This window comes from Meriones unguiculatus, chromosome 1 (genome assembly GCF_030254825.1).
Source record: "Meriones unguiculatus strain TT.TT164.6M chromosome 1, Bangor_MerUng_6.1, whole genome shotgun sequence".
NCBI classification, from domain to species: domain Eukaryota; kingdom Metazoa; phylum Chordata; class Mammalia; order Rodentia; family Muridae; genus Meriones; species Meriones unguiculatus.
Window position 1 is genome coordinate 41,722,297 of NC_083349.1, and position 20,703 is coordinate 41,742,999.

At 44.5% G+C, this 20,703-nt stretch overlaps 1 protein-coding gene across 3 annotated transcripts in view; it reads left to right on the forward strand.

Annotated features, from left to right (window-relative positions):
• Dock8 (dedicator of cytokinesis 8) overlaps positions 1-20,703 on the forward strand; it is a 203,293-nt gene that overhangs the window by 107,314 nt on the left and 75,276 nt on the right. For all 3 annotated transcript variants that reach the window (XM_021627643.2, XM_060387841.1, XM_021627649.2), the window contains 8 exons: positions 11,044-11,161; positions 12,814-12,884; positions 14,076-14,214; positions 14,826-14,927; positions 16,402-16,497; positions 16,804-17,038; positions 18,866-19,030; positions 20,481-20,653. In XM_021627643.2, coding sequence (XP_021483318.1) covers positions 11,044-11,161; positions 12,814-12,884; positions 14,076-14,214; positions 14,826-14,927; positions 16,402-16,497; positions 16,804-17,038; positions 18,866-19,030; positions 20,481-20,653 — 1,099 coding nt within the window. The remainder of the gene's footprint in view (positions 1-11,043; positions 11,162-12,813; positions 12,885-14,075; positions 14,215-14,825; positions 14,928-16,401; positions 16,498-16,803; positions 17,039-18,865; positions 19,031-20,480; positions 20,654-20,703) is intronic.

Here is a 20,703-nt window from a genome sequence, read left to right on the forward strand (position 1 = left end):
GTGTGATTTTGTTAGCTGTTGTCATCAGTGTTGTTTCCTGACAGTGTCTCACTAGTTTGCTCAGGCTGGCTCGAGACTTCTGGGCTAACATGATCCTCCTGCCTCTTCCTCCTCAGTAAATGGGGTTACAATATGCACTCTTGTTTTAAAACTGGCCTTCACCTGGGCTAATTCTCCTCTGATGGATTAGCCTTCTCTTCCCTGTTTCTTCTTTTGCTGATGGCGGAGTGGGAGGGGGCCCTTCTATTCCTGTGTGTTTTCATCCTTAGTGTCAACTTGCCTATCTACTTTACTGAGGTACCCCAAGGTCAACATTCATCCACTCTTCTATCTCTCCCAAGCAGAGATATTTAACAGCTCTCCATTAATGGATGCTCTGTGGTTTCAGGCCTCAGATAGCATGCCCTTGACCCCTCAGAGCAGGAGTCAGGGAGAACTGTAAGATGCTATGTCAGGGTTTTCTGAGGGGAAGAGTGGATGTGGGTGAGTGAGGCAGATGAACAAACTTGTGAGTGCAAATCCACATAAACAGAACTGCAGTGGGGGAGGCATGAATTCTGACAGTGTAGTAAGATAATATCCTTTTCATTTTGTTTTATTTTTGGTGCTGAGGTTGGAAGTCAAGGCCTGCTGCTGCTAAACATCTACCGCTGAGCTATGTGCCAGCCTCAGCATAAGAAACCATGACTAATTGATCAGATGTATCTTTTTAAATTAAAAAAAAAATTAAAATATACAAACATGTTTGGTTTGTAGGTTTCCTATGCAATCCCATAACACATAACATACTGGGCTCTGAAAGCAGGGCCTGACAACACCTGTCCACAAAGGCCGGTGAGGGCTACCTGGAAGAGCGCTGTCAAACACCAAAACCAGGGCTGAGCTCCGAGATTTCCAATTATACTTTGTTCTTTGTGTATTTAAAACCTCAAAGCTTCTGCCTGACGCTGAGGGGCAGTACCCGTACACAGTAAATGTGAGATAACGTCAGCTACTCTTATTACGTCCAAAATAGAGTTTCCTGGAAGTGAAATATGAATGGCAAACCAAAATCATTTCTCAGGCTATTTGCCTGGCTTAAATAATATATCTGGATTGCCACTTTCCTTTGAATACGTGCATAAAAGCCATCAGATAACCACAGATGCTGATGTGAGTAGGCATTTGAGCAGCTGCTGGAATCAGTCTTGCCCTCTGGCCCCTGAAGAGGCACCTCTTTTCTGTTTGCAGCAGAGCCTCTAGTAGCGGCCGCTGGCTCACCTGCATTCCCACTGCAGCAGCTCCTCACATCTTTGACTTTGGCTGTGAAAAAAAAAAAAAGTCTAAAGATGGGGAGTTTTAAAACTAAAGCTTTAAAGCTAAAGACAAAGAAATAACTCTGAAATGGCCACAGTGCTGCTGCTTTGAGAAAGCAGAGGGATTTCCTGTGTGAGGCTGTTCTCAGACCAGGAGAATCCAGTACAGACCTGCTTTGATGCATGGCGTATCACCGGGTTGCTTTAAAACAACACGTGTGGCTCAGTGTTGAAGGCTAATAAGACAGAAAAACAAACAAACAAACAAACAAACACAACTTCTTCTTTTTTACCTTAAGAAAAGAAATGTATTCACTCTCAGTAGACAGAGAAGAGCCAAAACACTAAGAAAGTGAGTATTCCTTTCCCAACGGTGAGGGGTCAAGTGGGGCTGGATGAGTCTACTAAATGATTCCTAGATGGATTTTGCATTTCTTTGTTCATTTTTTTAAATTATTTTACTTACCTGTTGGCTTATTCGCTTCCAAAGTAGCAGGCTTTTTTATAGTGTTTTTCATACATAATTTTTGCTGATTCTCCCTCCAGTCTTTGTGTCCTCGCTAAAGCCCTTCCACCTCATACACCCCACTCCACTTTTAAATCACGTGTGTTCTGTTACCCAGCCATCTCTAAGGGTCCCTTTAAGGGTTCCCTCTGTTCACATCCACTCTAACGTAAGCATTAACATATGAATTAGAAGGGAAGATCCACATAAGAGAGAAGAATTTACTGTGTGTCCTTCTGTGTCTAGGATACCTCACTTAATATATTTTAGTTTGTCTATTTTCCTGAAGATTTCACAGCATATTTTACAGTTGAATGAGATTCCATTCTGCATATATAGCACATTTCCATGACCTGTTCATCTGTTGACAGACCTCTGGGTTCGTTCTGTTTTCTCGCCGTTGTGAAAAGGGCTATAGTGAACACAGATGAGCAGGCGTCTCCTTAGTAGGTAAATGTAGAGACTTTAGGTGTGTGTATGCTCAAGTAGTAAAGCTATGTCATATGGCAGTTCTCCTTTCAGGTTAGAAAAACCAATTTTTTGGTGTATTTTTCTGTCCTGTCCCCAGCATCTAAAATTCATATCCAAGGCTTAATATTCCCCTAGGCACCTGAGCAGGTGTTACGCAATACATGTTTAAATGCACCTATTTCCTCATTTATTGTATATGCTTTATATATAACCTTATACCAACCTATAAATTAGGGAAAGTTTTTGGTCTTGCCTGCAGAGTAAACTTAATAGTATTGCCATTAATTGACAATTTTTTTTGAATTTTGCATAAAATAAATATTTACTTTATTAGTTTTGGTTTGGGATTTTACCTTCCATTACATTAGTTCTAGTGATGGAGGGGGGTTCTTTGATATTTTTATGAAACTCTAAATGTGCCTGTCATCCTGAGAGATAAGATGGACCTGTCCCCTATCCAGTGCCAGCTTGGGGTGGAAAAGAAGAGCTTGCAAACTGCTAAGAAACAGGCTTCAAGCCAGCGGTGGTGGTGCATGCCTTTAGTTCCCTCTTCCCTCATTCTCTGCCCCTGTACTGGGAGGCAGAAGTAGATGGATCTTTGAGTTAGAGGCCAGCCTGGTCTAAAGAGTGAGTTCCACGACAGACAGGGATACACAGAGAAACCCTGTCTCAAAAAAATGGGTGTGTGTGTGTGTGTGTGTGTGTGTGTGTGTGTGTGTGTTAAGAAACAGGTTTCAAAGATAGACGGAGCAGATGGCTAGAGATCACCTTAAAAGGAACATCTCAGATTGTCACAGAAGCAGTGACAGAGTGACAGGTGGTAATCAGAAAAACATGGAGATGGTGAGTCAGGAAGAGGCAGGGAGAGATACACCGGCAAATTAAAGGTGCTGAGAAATCACGAGAGATACAGAAGCTAGAGAAATTAAGAAATGGAGAGAGGAATCCGGAGAGTTTGATCTGGTCCCCAAATCTTACAGCTCTGTAGGGTTTGTATCTTAACATCTGCTCGCCGTGGCTTGCAGTTTTGCTGAAATCTTCTAGATTTGAGTATGTTGCTGTGTTCAGAGCAGTACTCAGACACCCTTGCACTTGACAATTGACCTCAGCCTTTTTTAGTTACAGGTCAGGAAATGAACTTAGAATCCATTTTGTCATGTTACAAAAGCAGCATAACTTACCAGCAGTACCAGTACTCAGAAGACATCCCACACTATAGAAAATCAGCACTTACTTCTCTACTTTAAAAAAAAAAAAAAGCATTTAAATAGCATTACTTTATTGCAGGCTGTGTATTGAAATGGCAGGAAGAACTAAAATTGGCACCAATTCCATTTCAAAATCAAGTCTACCTTTCCTCATTTCCCATAGTCTTTTCCAACCTCTACTTTTGCAGGTACTCAAGTTTCACCATTTTTAGCCCTGTCAGAGATTTTTTTTTTAATATATTCTGAGTTTTCACTGAAAACATCTATGGAAAATAAGCCTTTGGCTCACCTCAGACCCACTTTCAAAGAGAAACACTGAAAAAGGAGGCCTGGGATTGCTTGTGAACAATGACAGTTGATGGCATTTCTCTTTGGGATGGCTAAGCCTGTGCTAAAGTGTCCTGAGTCCGGAGGCTGGGCTCTGGCTCCAGCCTGGCCGATTGGCCTTCCTTACATACCGTGACAAGTGCAGAAGTAAGAAACACAAATATATTTTATTCAAAACCTAGTCTAGGAAGCCTGGATCCCTGAGTGGGAGAGATGGGAGCATTGCATCAGGAAGGGTTCGTTTGCACCTCCACTCCTACTAACCAGGCTTTTGCAACAAGAGAAGTATCTCCAGTTTCCTCCCTACAGCATATTTTCCATTCCGCTGACCTGATCAGTAATAAGCTGTTCACTGTGACATCATCTGTCACCTTTGTCACAGAAAGCTCATTAGCGTTGATGAGTTCATCATCCTCAGCTTCTGTTTCAGTAACGTCATTGGCTCATAAACATCCTCCATGGACCTCACCCTTACATCTACCTCATCCTGGAGCTTGCCTCTCTATGACAGAGGTTTATTCCACTGTTGGGCCTGCCTGGCTTTTAGGATGCTCTGCTTTTTCTTCCTCTCCTGATGGTGTGTTCTTGAAGTTCAGCTACAGAATCATTTAAAATGTCCAGTCGTTCGTACAGCGACAGGCATGCTTTCTGTTATAGCTCGCTTGCTCCTTGCTCCTAGCCAAGCAGTAGAAGCCCCTAGAAAGCATGTGGGTGTTGTCTTGGAGAAAAGGTCTAGAGTTTTTCAGTTTCCTTGAGCTTCTAGATAAGGGATAGGCTAAACTCAGGAAAAATCAAACTAATGTGTTTTTGCACTGTGGCTTCAAATGTTCCTTTGGGCTAATCTATCTTCCACAAATGAATTAGACGACAGTACCAAGATGGTAAGAAAAGAGAATTCAGCCACAGTTTGCTCTGTGAATGGCCATGGTTCCACAGTTAATCCCAAGCTTGAGTCAATTTTAAACTAAGCTGAGGGCAGGGGATAAAGCTTAGTGCTGGAGTGCTTGTTTACATGTATAAGACTTGCGTGCTGACATCCACACACTGCGAGATGCTGAATACACATACATAGGTACATAAATGGCATATTGCTGAATCTGTGGGAAGGAATAGTAACCTGTAGAGCTGCTAATCAAAAGACGCCATCTGAATGGTCCTCAAAATGCTCTCTGGAGGGATAACATCCAGCTTTCTCCTCCTCTAAGCTGTGATGCAGCCGAGTGAAGAACATCTCGCTGACAGCATTTGGAGAAAAATACAATTATGCTTGGGTGTCTTGCACATACATGAGACCTCTGGTTACTACAGAACCCATCAAAACAGCTTCATCCATCATATAAGGGATTTCTGTTTACAGTATGGAGGTTCTTGAATAATGTAGTTCTTACAATTTTCCCCTGGTTAGTACTAGTTTATCAAACATGGGGATCTTCCCTCTCAGAAGAAAATATTATTGTTCTCTTCTGTTCATTCTGTAAGAGATAGTAATCTACAAAATATGTATTTAGCATTATTGTCAGTAAGAAATATGGTGGTCCTTAGGAAAAGGATCTTCTCGAAAACGTTTCAGGCAAAGACATTCTGCTTTTCTGGAGTCAGTTTCTTGATCTGTAAGAAGGGAGATTGAACTAAATTCTCTAAAACTTTCCTTCAGCTGTGTGTGTGCAGACAGCACAGACAGAACATTGAGCAGCCGTGCTGGTGCCACTTGAACAAAAGGTCCAGCAACCCCTGCATGAGCACTGTGAAAAGCAGTTGACTGGTGTTGAGATGTAGGAGCAGGGGCCAGGACAAGAGCGGGAACAGCAAGCCAGACCGTCCGGTCCAGCGGGCCACTGCTAGCGTGATTTACACGCTCCTCATGCAGCACTTCAAAGCATTTTTCAAGCTCTGCCTCATTATTCCTCCAAGCCCAGCATTAAAGGATAATCGGTGCCTATCAATTAATCCAGAGATGAAAACCGGGGCATTCCAGGGTTTAAAGGAATTCTTACAAAAGTCTACTGCCTTGCAAAGGATCAAGATATAAAGTGTTCATCACAGTTCTGTAATCGATAAGAGGGAGGGAATAATGTAAATGTACCTTTGGGGACTATTACAAACGACAGCACATTCATTATATGGGATAGTGCCCAGCCAGTAAAACCACGATTAAGAAGAACATCTAATGACAGTAGAGAATGGTTATAATTGAACAGTATTAGACACTAAAACATGATGAAGCTGTATATGCAGTGTGATAAAAAATATTTAATGTATGAGGGAAAAGACTAAATGGAAATACTCTAACGTTTTCACCATAGTTTTCATCACACAGGTATAATGAATGGTTGTTGTTTACTTCTAAAAAAGAATACTTTAGTATTAAATACTTTTCTCCACTTTTCAGAAAAATCTGTGCACATAATACATTCATAGTCATATATTATTTTCATAATCATGTGTAGATAGAATGATGTGACTTTAACATAAACCTGTATTTGTGTATGAGAGAGAGAGATTCGGGGGTAGGGGGTAGGTCAATTAGATAAGATGTCAGGAGAAAACTGGGAGGCCATGCCATGTAATCTGAATTCCTAGTTGTTCTGAGAGCTGAGGAAAGCTGTGGAAACAACTGGAGAGAAGGCAGTAGGTCAGGAATACGTTTTGAGTACTAAGCAAAAACAAACAAACAAAAAACAAAAACAAAACAATGAGAAATAAAGTCAGAGAAAGTGTGAGAAAAAAATAAACAGGTCATAGGGACTAGAGAATTTGCTCAGAGGTTAAGAGTTCTTGTTGTTCCAGGCATGGTGGTACAAGCCATGAATCCCAGCACTTGGGAGGCAGAGGTGGGATGGTCTCTAAATTCAAAGCCAGTCTGGTCTGTATAGTTCCAGGACTGCCAGGCCTGGGCTATGTCTGAAAAACAAACAAATATACAACACTTGTTGGCCTTGCAGAGCACTCAGGTTTGGTGCTAGTGCTGAAATACTGGCTCACAACCATCCATACCTCAGTTCAGGGAAGCTGACGCCCTCTTGTGACCTCCAAGAACAATGGCATACACCTAGTGCACACACACAAATAGGCAAAACAGTCACATCTTGAAAGAAAGAAAAAAGAAAAGAACCAGTCAGGTAAGACCCACAGTAAAAATTTGGGAAGCCTTTGTAGGGAGGGATCTGACATAAGCTGTTTATATTTTTCAAAGCTCCCTCTTGGGATTATATAAGGAGTAGTTAGTTATGGGGGTGGGGTGGAACAGAAGCAAAAGTGACTTGAGAAAAAACTGCCTCGGTGGTTAAGGGCACTGGATGCTCTTCTAGAGGACCCACGTTCGACTGTCGGTACCCACATGACAGCTCACAAGCATCTCTACCTCCAATCCCAGGATATCTAACACCCTCCTGGCCTCTGCATGCACCAAGCACACATGCAGTGCACAGGCATATGTGTAGATTAAACGCCCACACGCAAAAAAAAAAAAAAAAAAAAAAATAAGTCATTTTTGTTTAAGAATGAAAGAATGAACTTCTGTGCTCCAGATGAGAAATGAAGGTAGTCTGGAGTGGAGCGGGTGAGGATGGAGTGGGGAGTGCACATCTGGCCTGTCAGCTGTGTGGAAGAAACTGTCAGTCTAATAGCCATTGTTAATTAAGTTCTTTCTTTTCCTTTCTATTCCTTTCTCTCCCCCTCCCCCTTTGGCTGTTTCAAATAGGCTCTCTTGCTGTGTAGCCTAGGTTGGCCTGGAACTTGCAGCAGGCCTCCTGTCCCTCCTCCATTACGCTGAGTTTATATGCTCACCGAAGTCTATAGGTCGATGCATGTATTAGTCCCCTTGAGGTTTTCGAAAACCTCCAGAAACAAAGTCTTCCAAAGCCGCGCAGGTAGAGGAAGCAGAGATGGAGTCCAATCTCTGCTCTCTGGCTCCAGCATTAACTCTTTTTAGAATATCCTGCCCCTGCTGCTCGGTAAGTATTATCCCTCTTATTGAAATGGTTGCAGTGAAGATGAACAAGAGCGAGCAATGGGCAGAGGTGTATATACTCCCTAAAAGAGGCATGTTTATGCACTCTTACCAATGTTTGCACACACAGACACATCTTGTGGCACTAATGTAAACTGTCTTCACTACATTAATATATCAGTGTCCACTGTTTTTAAACCCTTGGCTGTCCTGGACTTGCTTTGTAGACGAGGCTGGCCTCAGACACAGAGAGCTGCCTTCCTCTGCCTCCCAGAGTGCTGGGATTACAGGCACTGCCACCATGCCCAGCTTCTCGGTGTCCACTCTTGATGGCACCTGTACCTCAGCTGTATCAGATTTACTCTGACCGGCGAATGGGATTGATAGGTACCGCTGAGACAGCAGAGGGTCGAGAAGACACAGGAGATGTTGGGTCTTCTGCCGCTCCGTGGCTGACTCACAGAGTCAACTCCCCTCTTCTCACAAAGCTGTGATTGTCTCATCTTAAAAAGCATCGGCTCGCGCACAGTACCTCCAACCTGAATACCCCCAGATTCTATGCCAATCCTTTTGTTGTGCCGTGACCCATCAGCTACATTCCTGGGTAGACTGTCTATACGTCAATATTTGAAGCTCGTTAAGAGTTCTGCCATTGAGTGAAATTCAGACTATTGCCTTATGTTCCTTTGCACTTGAACAGGAGAAGTAGTGCACACAAGAGTAGGAGTCAACAAGAGGGCAGGGTAGAGGACAGCTTAAAACAAAGGCCGAAAATCCAGGGGCGTGCCAGCTGCCGCGGAGTGAAGGTGGTGATAATATTGCGTGAGGATGGAGTGGCCTAGGAGGGCTGTCAGCTCCTAGGCAATCACCCCCATCCTGTCTCCAGTGAGCCCCCACTTTAGAGAGGCAAGGGTCCACAGAGCACAGGAATGCTGTGTACTTGCCCCTGTGACCTTTGAACACACAAAGCAACAATCAGAGTTCTTGGGAGTTCCAAATATTGGTTTTCCTCTTGAATTACCTGAAAGCATTCCTTACTACAAGATATTTGAATAGAATATCCTTGGGTTTTGTTTTGGTTTGTCTATTGGGGTTTTTGTGGTTATTTTTGAGGCAGAATTGTGTTATGCATTCCTGGCTGCCTTATGTAGATCAAGCTGGCCTCAGACTTATGATGAGCCTCTTGCCTGTAGCTCCTGAGCTCTGGAATCACGGATGTTACACTCCTACACCCAGCCCAGGAGAATCCTTGTGCTGTGATTTCTTCCTGGATGCTACATGCTCTTCTGTAGCCAGATCTGTGTTTCACTGTCTCTCCAAGTGATTTCTTAGAGCGATAAAGTTCTGAAATATACAGAACTTTATACAGAGGTGATCAAATAAAATGAATTCCGAGGTTTGAACATTTGGGAAGAGTAGAGTCCTTGTCCTTCTAAGGCAGCGTTTCTCAACCTGTGGGTCACAACCCCTTTGGGGTTGAACAGCTTTTCCCAGGGGTCGCTTCAGACCATGGAAAAAATAGATATTTACATTGCTACTCATAACAGTAGCAAAATTACAGTTATGAAGTAGCAATGAAAATAGCTTTGTGGTTGGAGGTTACCACAGCATGAGGAACAGTATGAAAGGGCCTTGGCAGTAGGAAGGCTGAGAGCCACCGGCACAAATCATCAGAGTACACAGCAGCCCGTTTCTCTCATTTTGCCCCAAGCTTCCCCAGCAGCGTTTGGCTACCCCGCCACCTTCACTTCCCCAGTTACCTCTAAAAACTACCTAACGCTGGGAGACGGTGTAGAAGAGACTGGAGAATACAAACTTAGGAGACAGCTTTCAGCTACCTCAAAGCTAATGGACTCCGCCTTAATACTTACAGAAAACTAAGTGAGGTCTGATGTTAGTCTGTGAAGTGTTTTTGTTTTCACTATCGATTGGCTGCCAATTAAATATATTACAAAATAAAAATTCCAAATCTATTCTGAAGTGGGGCCTGGGAATAGGCCTAGTTCCCAAATCTGCCCTCTCTAATGGGGTATCTACTTAGCCCAGAAGATTGACACATTTCAAAACACTGAGAAATCCCATCCAGTCCTCTTTCCAGGCCAGGCCAGGGATTCTGAACATGAACTTGCCTGTCCCTAGTGGTTCACAGGGATTAGATTTGTAACATGGCTCTCTCTTTTCATCGGATCCGAAGTGACTTCCTGGGAGTGCTCTGCATGGTCCATCAGAAGTCGGTCACATCAAGTATTCATTTGCCTCACACTTGACTGCTGAATTCATTCTTTTCTAGTGAAACATACTTTACATTTGAATGCAGACCCAATCGATAACTTTAATAATTTAATATAACTATATGAACTAAGAATGAGAAATATACTAACTCTATAAAGAAAGTTATTTATTTACTCAGATAGTCTGTGTGTGTGTGTGTGTGTGTGTGTGTGTGTGTGTGTGTACATGTTGGTATAAGTACATGCTCACTGAGATGAAGATGAAGAAGACGATGCTGGGTATCCCCCAACTCTCTCCACCTATTCAACTGAGGCAAGGTCGATTCCTGAACTAAGAGCTCAGGTCTCTGCTGGGCTGGAAGCCAGCAAGCCCCAGAGAGCCTCATTTCTCTGCCTCTGCCTCAGACATGAAGTTGCAAGCATTCTCCAGATGCCTGGCTTCTTGCCTGACTACTGGGATCTAAGCTCTGTTCTTCATGGTTATGATTAAAGCGCTCTTAACCACTGAGCCATTTCTCCACACACATCCATTTAAAAACGTTCACAGAGACCATCTGACAGCGTTAGTTGCGTTCTCATGATAACATAAGGAGTCATCACGGTAATATGGATATATGTTGCAGAACTGTACTCCCAGGAGAAGACACTTGGAAAAGAACACAGCTGCGTCACCTTCCAAGCGACTCCTCACTTCATCAGTCATTTTTCAGCTGGAGACACTTTATAACAGCAGAGCATTACATCCCTTTAGTGTGACCCAACCCTGTCACTTTCTTGAATGATTGTCTTCTGCATCTACTAACTCGAGGTTCATGTGCTCGTCACAGCCACAGATAGAACCCTCTGTCCCCAGAATGCCCTGCTCACAGAGCAATACCTGAGCCTGAGCTCTGAATTATGGCTGCTGAGCTGCATCATCACTGCCCCTGTGGCCCTGGCCATGGTGTACCATGTTGGCGTCTCATGGATCTGCCATCATCTCCGGAAACAACTTCTGGCCTTAAACAGAAGCAGAAGTGGGCTCCAGACATTGATTATTGGCTTTTCTCTTTTCCAGAAACCTTCTGTATGTATACCCCCAGAGGCTGAACTTTGCTAACAAACTAGCGTCTGCGCGGAATATTACCATAAAGATCCAGTTTATGTATGGGGAAGACCCCAGCAATGCTATGCCGGTAAGGAGAGGGCAGTATTTGCCTCCAGTCGGTGAGCTGTGCTCCCGGGTCACAGGGATGAAATCTAGAGTTCTTCAGTATACAGAATATGTCCACCACTCACCCAAGGTCTCCTGATGATGTTAGACAAGTGCTTTACCAGTGAGGCACAGCATACTCCATGCCAACAGAGCCCACTCTAACGCACACAGGGCCTTTCTGGCCAGTCCAGTATTGTCACCAGGATGATGGTGGGGGAACAGTGTCAGTCTATAGTCTCTCTCCCACATCACACCGTTGTGAGATGTGACACCTTGGAGCTGAAGATCATTTTAAAGGACTGAAAGGTGTTGTAGGGTCTCTCCACATTGCCTGTGGAACCATGCCTTTCTAGTACTCTGCAAAGTTGGAGGATGACTCGGTGCCCACTGTTTGGCTAATCTCTTCCATGTACACACTCAGGTGAACGTGAGACCATTTAGAACAAATCTGAAGCAGTGCCAAGTGATAATAAACACACAGCAGCTCAAAACCCTTTAGAAATGGATGTTTATCCTGAGGCAAAATGTAAACTAATACTAACAGACTAAAATAGTATTATCTAAGAAGCCCCTAATGCCAGAAAATTTGCATGTAATTGACATGGTTGGTTAGCTGTTACTATTTGCACAAGTCCTGGAATTCAGCTACTATTCACCTGGAGTTGTAGCTACTGATAGAACACTTGTTTAGCATGTATGGAAGTCCTAGATTTGATCCCCTGAAATACATGGAGGGGTGGGGTTGGGGTAGACATGCTTAAGCACAAAGTAGAGGGAGGGAGAGGTTTGGGCTTTTCTCCTGGTACCCTTTTCTGCTGGAAGTAATTTCTTCCTAGCACATCTTTTCCCTATATATCTACTCTCTAAAAAGTCATCCCTCTCTTCCACCTGTTCCCCAATGCACAATGTCCACTTGCAGCTGTGGTAGGAAAGGTGAAAGGGGGAGGATGCTTAGAAAGCAGGAAAGAAAGGTCTGGAGGACTCCCCTAGTGCTCTCTGCCCTAGCCCTGGCAGATCACTGCTCAGGCTTCCAGCTGTGTCTGTGCACATCCTGTGTGTGGCCAGCATATGCAACCAAGGGACAGTGGTGGTAAATTTCAGCCAGTCCTCCACTCACCCTGGGCCTGCTCTGTCCTCCACTCACCCTGGGTCTGCTGCATCTAGAGGAAAGGGCTCTTTCCTTTGCCCAGGAGCAAATTCACTAGTTCAACCATGCCCCATTGGGACTGCAGCAGACTCCATGAGCTATCTGCAAACAGGTGGCCAGGGCAGTGGAGACCACAATTACCCGCATGGGCAAGTCCATGTCCCCGGAGGGGAGAAGATTCTAGGGTCCCACTAGGGACTCATGACTGTGACACTGTCATGTGTATCCATGCACAGAGGCAGTAAAGACACCCCTGGTTTTTCAGTCTCACAAGCCTGTTGCCCTCGGTCATTCGTTAGTACCTTGAAGGCTCAGTTTACTCATTACCCTACTTCTGGTTTGTATAGTTGGGCCAATTGCGGGGCTTAATCTTAACTTATAAGCTACAGCTCTGGGAGAGAAGTGTGTCCTGTTGATGTGATGGCAGAGGATTTGGTGGAGTCAAAAATCATTCTTAACTTGGTTCCTTCCACATTGACAAACAGGTCATCTTTGGGAAGTCCAGTGGACCTGAATTTCTACAGGAAGTGTACACAGCGATTACATACCATAATAAGTGAGTATATCTCAGAGTCCTAAACATACACTACAACATTTCAATGTCACTAGGTTTTAGGTTGTTTTTGTTTTTGTTTTTGTTTGGTTTGGTTTTGGGGTTTTTTTGTTTGTTTGTTTTTTTGGTTTTGGTTTTTCAGGACATGGTTTGTCTGAATAAATAGTTCTGGCTGTCCTGGAACTTTCTCTGTAGACCTGGCTGGCCTTGAACTCATAGTGATGCACCTGCATTGTCCTCCTGAGTGCTGGAATTAAAGGCATACATATACCACCACCGCCCAGCTAGGTTTTTGGTTTTTAACTCCGTGGGTGCTTTCCCCAATAGTTTCGTAACATGGTGACTGAAGGCCAGAGGAGTTTATGCCCATTCTTTAATTCTGTGTTGGCAATGCACAATATTTGTAAATAACTGAGGCTCTGAGGAGAAAAATATCTTCAAGAATCCAATTTGATTATGTCAAAAATGATGATAGAGAGATTTAGATAGTGTTAAATAAAGACAAGTATTTTCTTACTTGGTCTGAGATCCCAAGAGGGCCAGAAACAAAAGCCATCTCTCTTTGGTCATCTTGTCATCTCCCCTCTTACCTACTTTAAGCCAAACAAAGCAAAGATGGTATATTCGATTATGTTAGTAAAGGGAGTCATGAGACTGTCTAAGCTCATTCACACTTCACAGGTGGAGGATTGACGTCTCTGTGCTATCAGGTAGGGTTTCACCCTGCCATGATAACCAAACTCCTTTAGGGGCCTCATGTGAACACAGTCAGGTGTTCATGTGTCACGTGTCATGGGGACTAAGTGGATAATGTTGTGTAGCCTCAGCATAGCCCCTTGATGAGGACAGCCACGTGCAGGCCTGTTTGTGGGATTGAGAAAGGAAAAGAGGTCATAGCAGTACTCTGAATCTCATCCTCTTTTCAGATTAAGTTGTGTTTTTCCATCGTGTAGGGAAAGCCCTTTCTCTCTAACAGAGCCTTCTGACTGTAACCATTTTTTATGTAGGTGGAATGCCTCTCACAGTGTCAGCTTGGCTTCAAGGCTTTGCAGCTGAGGAGCAGGATAATGTGAAATGAAAAGCCCCACAGCATGCAGACACATGGGAGCAGAGGGTCAGGGGGTGCTCTGCCTCATACCCAGGGAGTCATCCTTCGGCTGAACATGATTTGTGTACAATGTGCTTTTGATACAGGTCTCCTGACTTTTACGAAGAAGTGAAAATTAAGCTCCCTGCCAAGCTCACAGTAAATCACCATCTCCTCTTCACCTTCTATCATATCAGCTGTCAGCAGAAGCAAGGCGCCTCAGGAGAGAGCCTTCTGGGGTACTCGGTGAGTTGCTTTCAACTTGCCGCCTCCCCCTGCAGTTGCTGTTGGAGCCAAGGTCCCTGCAGAGAGTGTCTCCAGTTTGCTCACTTGCTTTTCTCCTGTCAGGAGTTGCAGAATGCGCTAGTCCAGATCATAGCAGAGAGTAGAAATGGCTTTACTTAGAGAATGACAGGTTCCTCAGATGGAAAGCTGGTAGGTGGTAAATCTTTAAAGGATATTCATTTATCTAAGAATAAAAGCATTGCAATATATGTTATTTCCATATTTGATATGAGTGCTTCACATGTAAAATTAGCTCTTTAGGGGACAAAAGTTATTTTTTTAAAAAACATGAAAGGTAAAATGAACATTGATATTCAGACAGGAGCCAACTGGCCATAAAGAAAAAAAATGCTACTACTTGGGCCCAGAAAGCAACAAATCATTGACATTACCATTTCAGGAACTCTCAGGGAATTTACAATGCAAAGAACTGGACTGAAACTGCTGCCAGAAGGAGACTTGGTCAATATCTAATCACTGTTTAGTTTAGTCTGATAGCTGTGAGCTAGATAAATCGCCAGAGTTCTGTGCAGCTATAAAACCCACTTTGCTCTTGACATCATCTGTTTCAGTGGCTGCCGATCCTCTTAAATGAACGTCTTCAAACTGGATCCTATTGTCTACCAGTTGCCTTGGAAAAACTGCCACCCAACTACTCCATACATTCTGCTGAGGTAACCAGTGCTGTGTGGCAGCTGCTTCCTGTCCAGCTGTGGTCTAGGATCCCTTTCCCACACCCACTTCCCATTCCCAAGGATGTGTCTGAGGTCTGAGGTTGCTTGCTGGGTTCTCCAGGGTTGTCGTCTCCAAGCACCCTGCATTTTCTGAGAGCACATTGTTCTGACAGGATGGGAAGGTTATCTGGCAGTGAAAGAAAGCCTTACTTATTTAGATGTCACCACATCAGAATGTTCCGTGGGTGCAGTGTGGACTGGAGGCAATGCTGCCTTGAATCGTCTGCCTGTGCAGTGTTCTGTAGATGAGGAGACACGTTGAGCCCACTTGTGATAGACACTGTTCCTATCAGGAATCCTTTCAGAATGTTCCCAGGCCTGAATCAGCAGTTCTTCTTGTGGGCTGGTGATCACAGCCTGTGGATGCCCTGTAAAGATGCCAATGCCAGAGCCTCCACCCTTCCTGTCTCGCCGCTCCTCTTACTTTTACAGCCTGTAGCAATACTCTAGTCTAGAGATAGTCCCATGACTCTCAGCCCACTGTCACATTTCTCCACCCTTTTAGTAGAGGTCTGCATCAATGAGTGTTATTCTTAAGCAAATCATCTTACTCATAAATATTTTACCATAAAATATTTACTCATAAATATCTTGAAAATATGACTTTTTCTAACTATCATAATACCATTGGTAGACCTTAAAATTTTAACATAATCCTGAATATCATTTTTTATCCATTCAGTGACCACCTTTCCTGTACCCCACCAGGATCAGATAGAGCGCTGTAAGCTTGGGATCCAGTCTGTGCCTTTCAGAGAGTTCCATGGGTCCCCATCTCCTGCCACCTCCTTGTCCCGTCCTTGCAAGCATAGCGTGCTTCCTACCATCATGATGAAAGAGGCCCAGAACCGAGGCTGGCCCTCTTTGCTCCAGCACTGCTGACCTCTCTAGAGAAACATAATACCAATGGGAGCTTAAGGCAAGGAGTTCTCTCTGAGACCCAAGAAAGTCGGTATTGGTGGTAAATGAAATGGAAGAAGCATAATGAACAAGCAGGAGCCAGGCAGGACTACCACTAGGAAGCACCTTGCTAAAAAGGAAGTAATTTCTGGCATTCAAATCCATGCAAACCTCCAGTCTCTGTCCTCACGTACCTCTTTAATGGGAAGATCACTTGATTACATTCCTAGCATTAAAGATCCTCAGTGTTGAAGAAGAGGCTACATACAGATTACCCAGCTAATTTTCCTAGCATTTGGACAAATGCTAAAGCCCAAAGAGTACGATTGACTTGTCAGTGTGAAAATAACTAGTTTGGTGTAGGATCTGAGCTTGAACCAAAGGCCTCTGACTCCCAAGTCTAGCTATGGAAGTTCTCCATTTGTAGAGCCTTGATGTAACAAACAAGTTGCTTTAACAGTTGGAAAGGGGAATCGCATTGCTAATCTTTTTTATTTCTCTCTCTTTAACACAGAAAGTCCCTTTGCAGAATCCTCCTATTAAGTGGGCTGAGGGCCATAAGGGGGTCTTTAATATTGAAGTGCAAGCAGTTTCTTCTGTTCACACCCAGGTGAGGAATGCCAAGGCCTGCCCCTGTCTGGGTCATTCATCTGCTTAGCCCCATTTCTTGTTCGTGTGATATCTAATACACCAACTCTTCCTACAGCATGAGTCGGAGCCTGATTTATTTTTTCTTTGGTTAATAGTTATTAAAAACTCCTATTTTGTACACCACATTGTACAAAGAGTCCTTTGCCCTTGCTGGAAGCATCTGGGACTTAGATTTCTAATCCAAAGCACTGGCCAAAAGATTGCACCAAGCTCCTGGATGTATGTTGAAAGGCTAGCACCTCATAATTGTCTTCTGCCTTCCCAGGACAACCACCTGGAGAAGTTCTTCACACTTTGCCACTCCCTGGAAAGCCAGGTGACCTTCCCCATCCGTGTGCTGGACCAGAAGATCTCAGAGAGCGCGCTGGAGCACGAGCTGAAGCTCAGCATCATCTGCCTGAGCTCCTCCCGCCTGGAACCCCTCGTGCTCTTCCTCCACCTGGTGCTGGACAAGCTTTTCCAGCTTTCTGTGCAGCCCATGGTCATTGCTGGCCAAACAGGTAGAGGCCTGTGGGCTGGGAGGAGGCATGGCTAGACCAGGCGGGCAGATGTACTTTGCCTAATGAGTCACGGCTTTCCACAAACCCATTAATGCCGTGAGGAACCTTTGTAACATTTCACATGCAGTCAGGTCCCGTGCTGTTTTGTCAGACTCCTTACGTGTTTACGAAAAAAAGGAAGAAGGGCTAGAGTGGTTAAAAAGCATTTGTTTTTCTTGCAAAGGGCACTCACAAAATTCACAACTATGTATTAACTCCAGTTCCAAGGAATCTGATGCTCTCTTGCCCCCACGGGCACTGAATTTACATGGTACACACTCATATGTGTAGGCAAAACACTCATATGCATTAATAAAATAAAATAAGTAAACATTAAAAATGTTTTGAAGGAAGAGAAGAGGTAAGAAAGAGGGAGAGAGAAAGAAGTTTAAAATGTACTCTTAGCGCTGCCGAGATGGTTCATCAAATAAAGATGCTTGTGTGCAAGCCTGGTTAATGACTTGAATTTGATCCTTGAGATCCATATGGTAGAAGGAGAGTACTGACTCCCATAAGATGTTGCCTGACCTCCACGTTTGCACCATGTCACGTAAGCACACACACATTAAAATGTTTTTAAATAGGAGCAGTAATTTAGTTGCCTGCTTATGGCACTTGGGGCTCACTGGCCAGCCATCATAGCCTAACTTGGCAGGTTCAAGCCTGTGTCCAGACAATAAGGTGAAGAGCAATTGAAGGAGACATCTGATGTCAGCATCTGGCCTCTGTATACAGGTGCACACAGGAAGGTATACACAGGAAGACAGTGAAGGACTTAGTCTGTAGTCATTCATTTGGAACCCGCTTGTGCTCTGTCTGATACTATGGAAGGCATAGTGTGGGAATGAGGAAGCACAGAAAATTGTGAGAAATAACGCTAGCCCTGGAAATGGTTCCAGCCTTCACAAGGAGGCTAAATTTACCAACTAATACAAAATGATAGAGTTTGGATTCCTATCCCTGTGGGGCATTGCAGGCTTCATGCAGGAGACGGAGCATGGAAAGGATGGTGTGACTTTGTGGTCACTGTGATTTTGTAGCAAGAAGCAAGGAAGGCACACCAGGTGAGGACAACAGCATGAACAAAGTCAGGATCACAGAATGGGTCAATCTGATGGCTACCTCACTAGGACATAGCTGAATTTGAGCAGAAACAGGCACAACGTTGGCTAAAGTCAGATTATGAAGGGCTCGGAGCACCAGACCAATAGGGTCTGTACCTATTCAGAATGAACAAATTTTGCAGTTTGCATGGACCTGCTGTGGGGAATGACATAACCTGTGTACATTTTTTTAAGATGAATCTCCTGTAGGACAAATTTAGGCATAGCTTTCACAGCCCTTGGGCATCCTTTTGAAATGCAGATTCTGGTTCAGCTGCTGGTCTGGGATGTGGCCTAAGGCTCAAGCCCAAGGTGATGCTGATAATGTCTCTGCAGAGCCCACTATGTAGCCTGTTTTCAGCTGAGTTTAGAGAATGGTGGCGTATGGACATGTCCTGGTTGTGGGAAACTCTGCTGTTTGCAGGGGAGAAAAGACAAGAAGGGAGCACGAGCCAGGCATGGTGGGTTGGGCTGCCATACCTATAATTCTAGCTGAAGCAGGAGGATTGCAGTGAGCTCTAGGGCAGCTTGAGTATGTCTGTGGTACAGGAACACCGGAACTGACTGGAACATAGCTGCCACCCACCGACATTTCTTTCGCCTGGCTAAGGTAGTCAGTGATCAGGACAGACTGTTACTAGCCTGAGACGTCAACCTCCCTTTCTCTCTTCTCTTGGCTCTTCAGCAAACTTCTCCCAGTTTGCCTTCGAGGCTGTGGTGGCCATTGCCAATAGCCTGCACAACAGCAAGGACCTGAGAAAGGACCAGCATGGGAGGAACTGCCTGCTGGCCTCCTATGTGCATTATGTGTTCCGGCTGCCTGAACTGCACAGGGAAGCGCCCAAGTCAGGTAATGCTTCCTGGGTGGGCAGGTAGCTGGCAGAGCACCACTCAGACCATCGCCATGGAATTAAAGTTCAGTTTTATTTTTCAGAGTAAAACTTATATAAGTGTTGAAATTAAAAGTTTCTAGATGTTCCTCCCTCCCTCCCTCCCTCCCTCCCTCCCTCCCTCCCTCCCTCCCTCCCTCCCTCCCTTCCTCCCTCCCTCCCTCCCTCCCTCCCTCCTTCCTTCTCTCTTTTCATGTTGTACTTGCCTGGTCTGCCTAGTTGGCAACTTCTCAGTATCCTTTACCCCGTTGCTAAGTTACGATTCAGTTGAGGAGCTGCTTTAAAAGATGGAGATCTGCTGGCTGTGTAAGAGTCTAGAAGAACAGTAAGGAAAATGGTGTCTATCCAATGGCAGTGACACCACCGAGAGTTCTTAAACTTTTCATTATATAAAAAAGTTCTCATTTCCCCAGGCTAAGGTAATAATAGTCCATTTCACTATTCTTCCTAATTATTTACATAGGCAACAAACCATAATGTCTCGGTAGCATAATATAAAAGTATCATCAACAGACTTTAAAAATCCCACATTTAAGCCAGGCATTGGTAGCACATACCTTTAGTCTCAGCACTTGGGAGACAGAGGCAGGAGGATCTCTATAAATTCAAGATCAGTCTGGTCTACAGATTGAGTTCCAGGACAGCCAAGGCTACACAGAGAAACCCTGTCTTGAAAAACAAAACAAAACAAAACAAAAAACCCACATCCAGATAAATGTGCTACCTTTTTAGTCTCTGCAGTCATATTTTACATAAATCTGTCATTTCAGTCCATTTTTTAAACTAGACTTGAACTCACTTTGAAATATTGCTTATAAGCTGGGTGCAGTGGCGCAGTCCTGTGATCCCAGCACTTGAAGAGCAGAGGCAGGCAGATCTCTGTGAGTTTGAGGCCAGCTTGGTCTACAAAGTGAGTCCAGGAGAGCCAAGGCTACACAGAGAAACCCTGTCTCAAAAAAAAAAAAAAAAAAAGAAAGGGAAAGGAAATTCATATGCCTGTACTTAAAAGATGACAGTAGACAATTCAATTTTGAACAGCCTTCCTCCATGACTTACAAGATTGCATCATTCAAATATTGATCAAACAAAAACATTCATGTTGCCAGTTTTCCTTGAGAATTCAGAAACTCCGGCAACTTAAGGTCTGGTTCATGTGGCGGTGGCAGATTGATACCAAGCATGTGTCTCAAGTTCCCCCACAGTCCTCTCCACTCCCCACCACCTCACACCCTGCCCGCTTCGCCCAGCGTTGCCCCCTGCCCCTCACAGCTGCAGGATAATGAGGCTTCTTTCCCAGGTCCGTCTGGTAGGTGTGCGTTTCCCTCCCACTCCTCCCTCCTTGGGTCCTTGTCAAGCCCTGTGACTGACTCTGTCCTGTCTGTTGACATGTCTCTGGCTGCCACGGTACAGGCGGCCCAGCCGCCGTCACCCCCGACCCCCGATACCACACATACGGACGCACATCTGCTGCCGCTGTGAGCTCGAAGCTGATGCAGGCCCGCGTGATGAGCAGCAGCAACCCCGACCTGGCGGGGACGCACTGCGCAGCAGATGAGGAAGTTAAGAACATCATGTCCTCAAAGGTAGGGCCACGGCCAGCCCTGGAGGGCTCAGGTTCTCTGGTTTTGCTTTT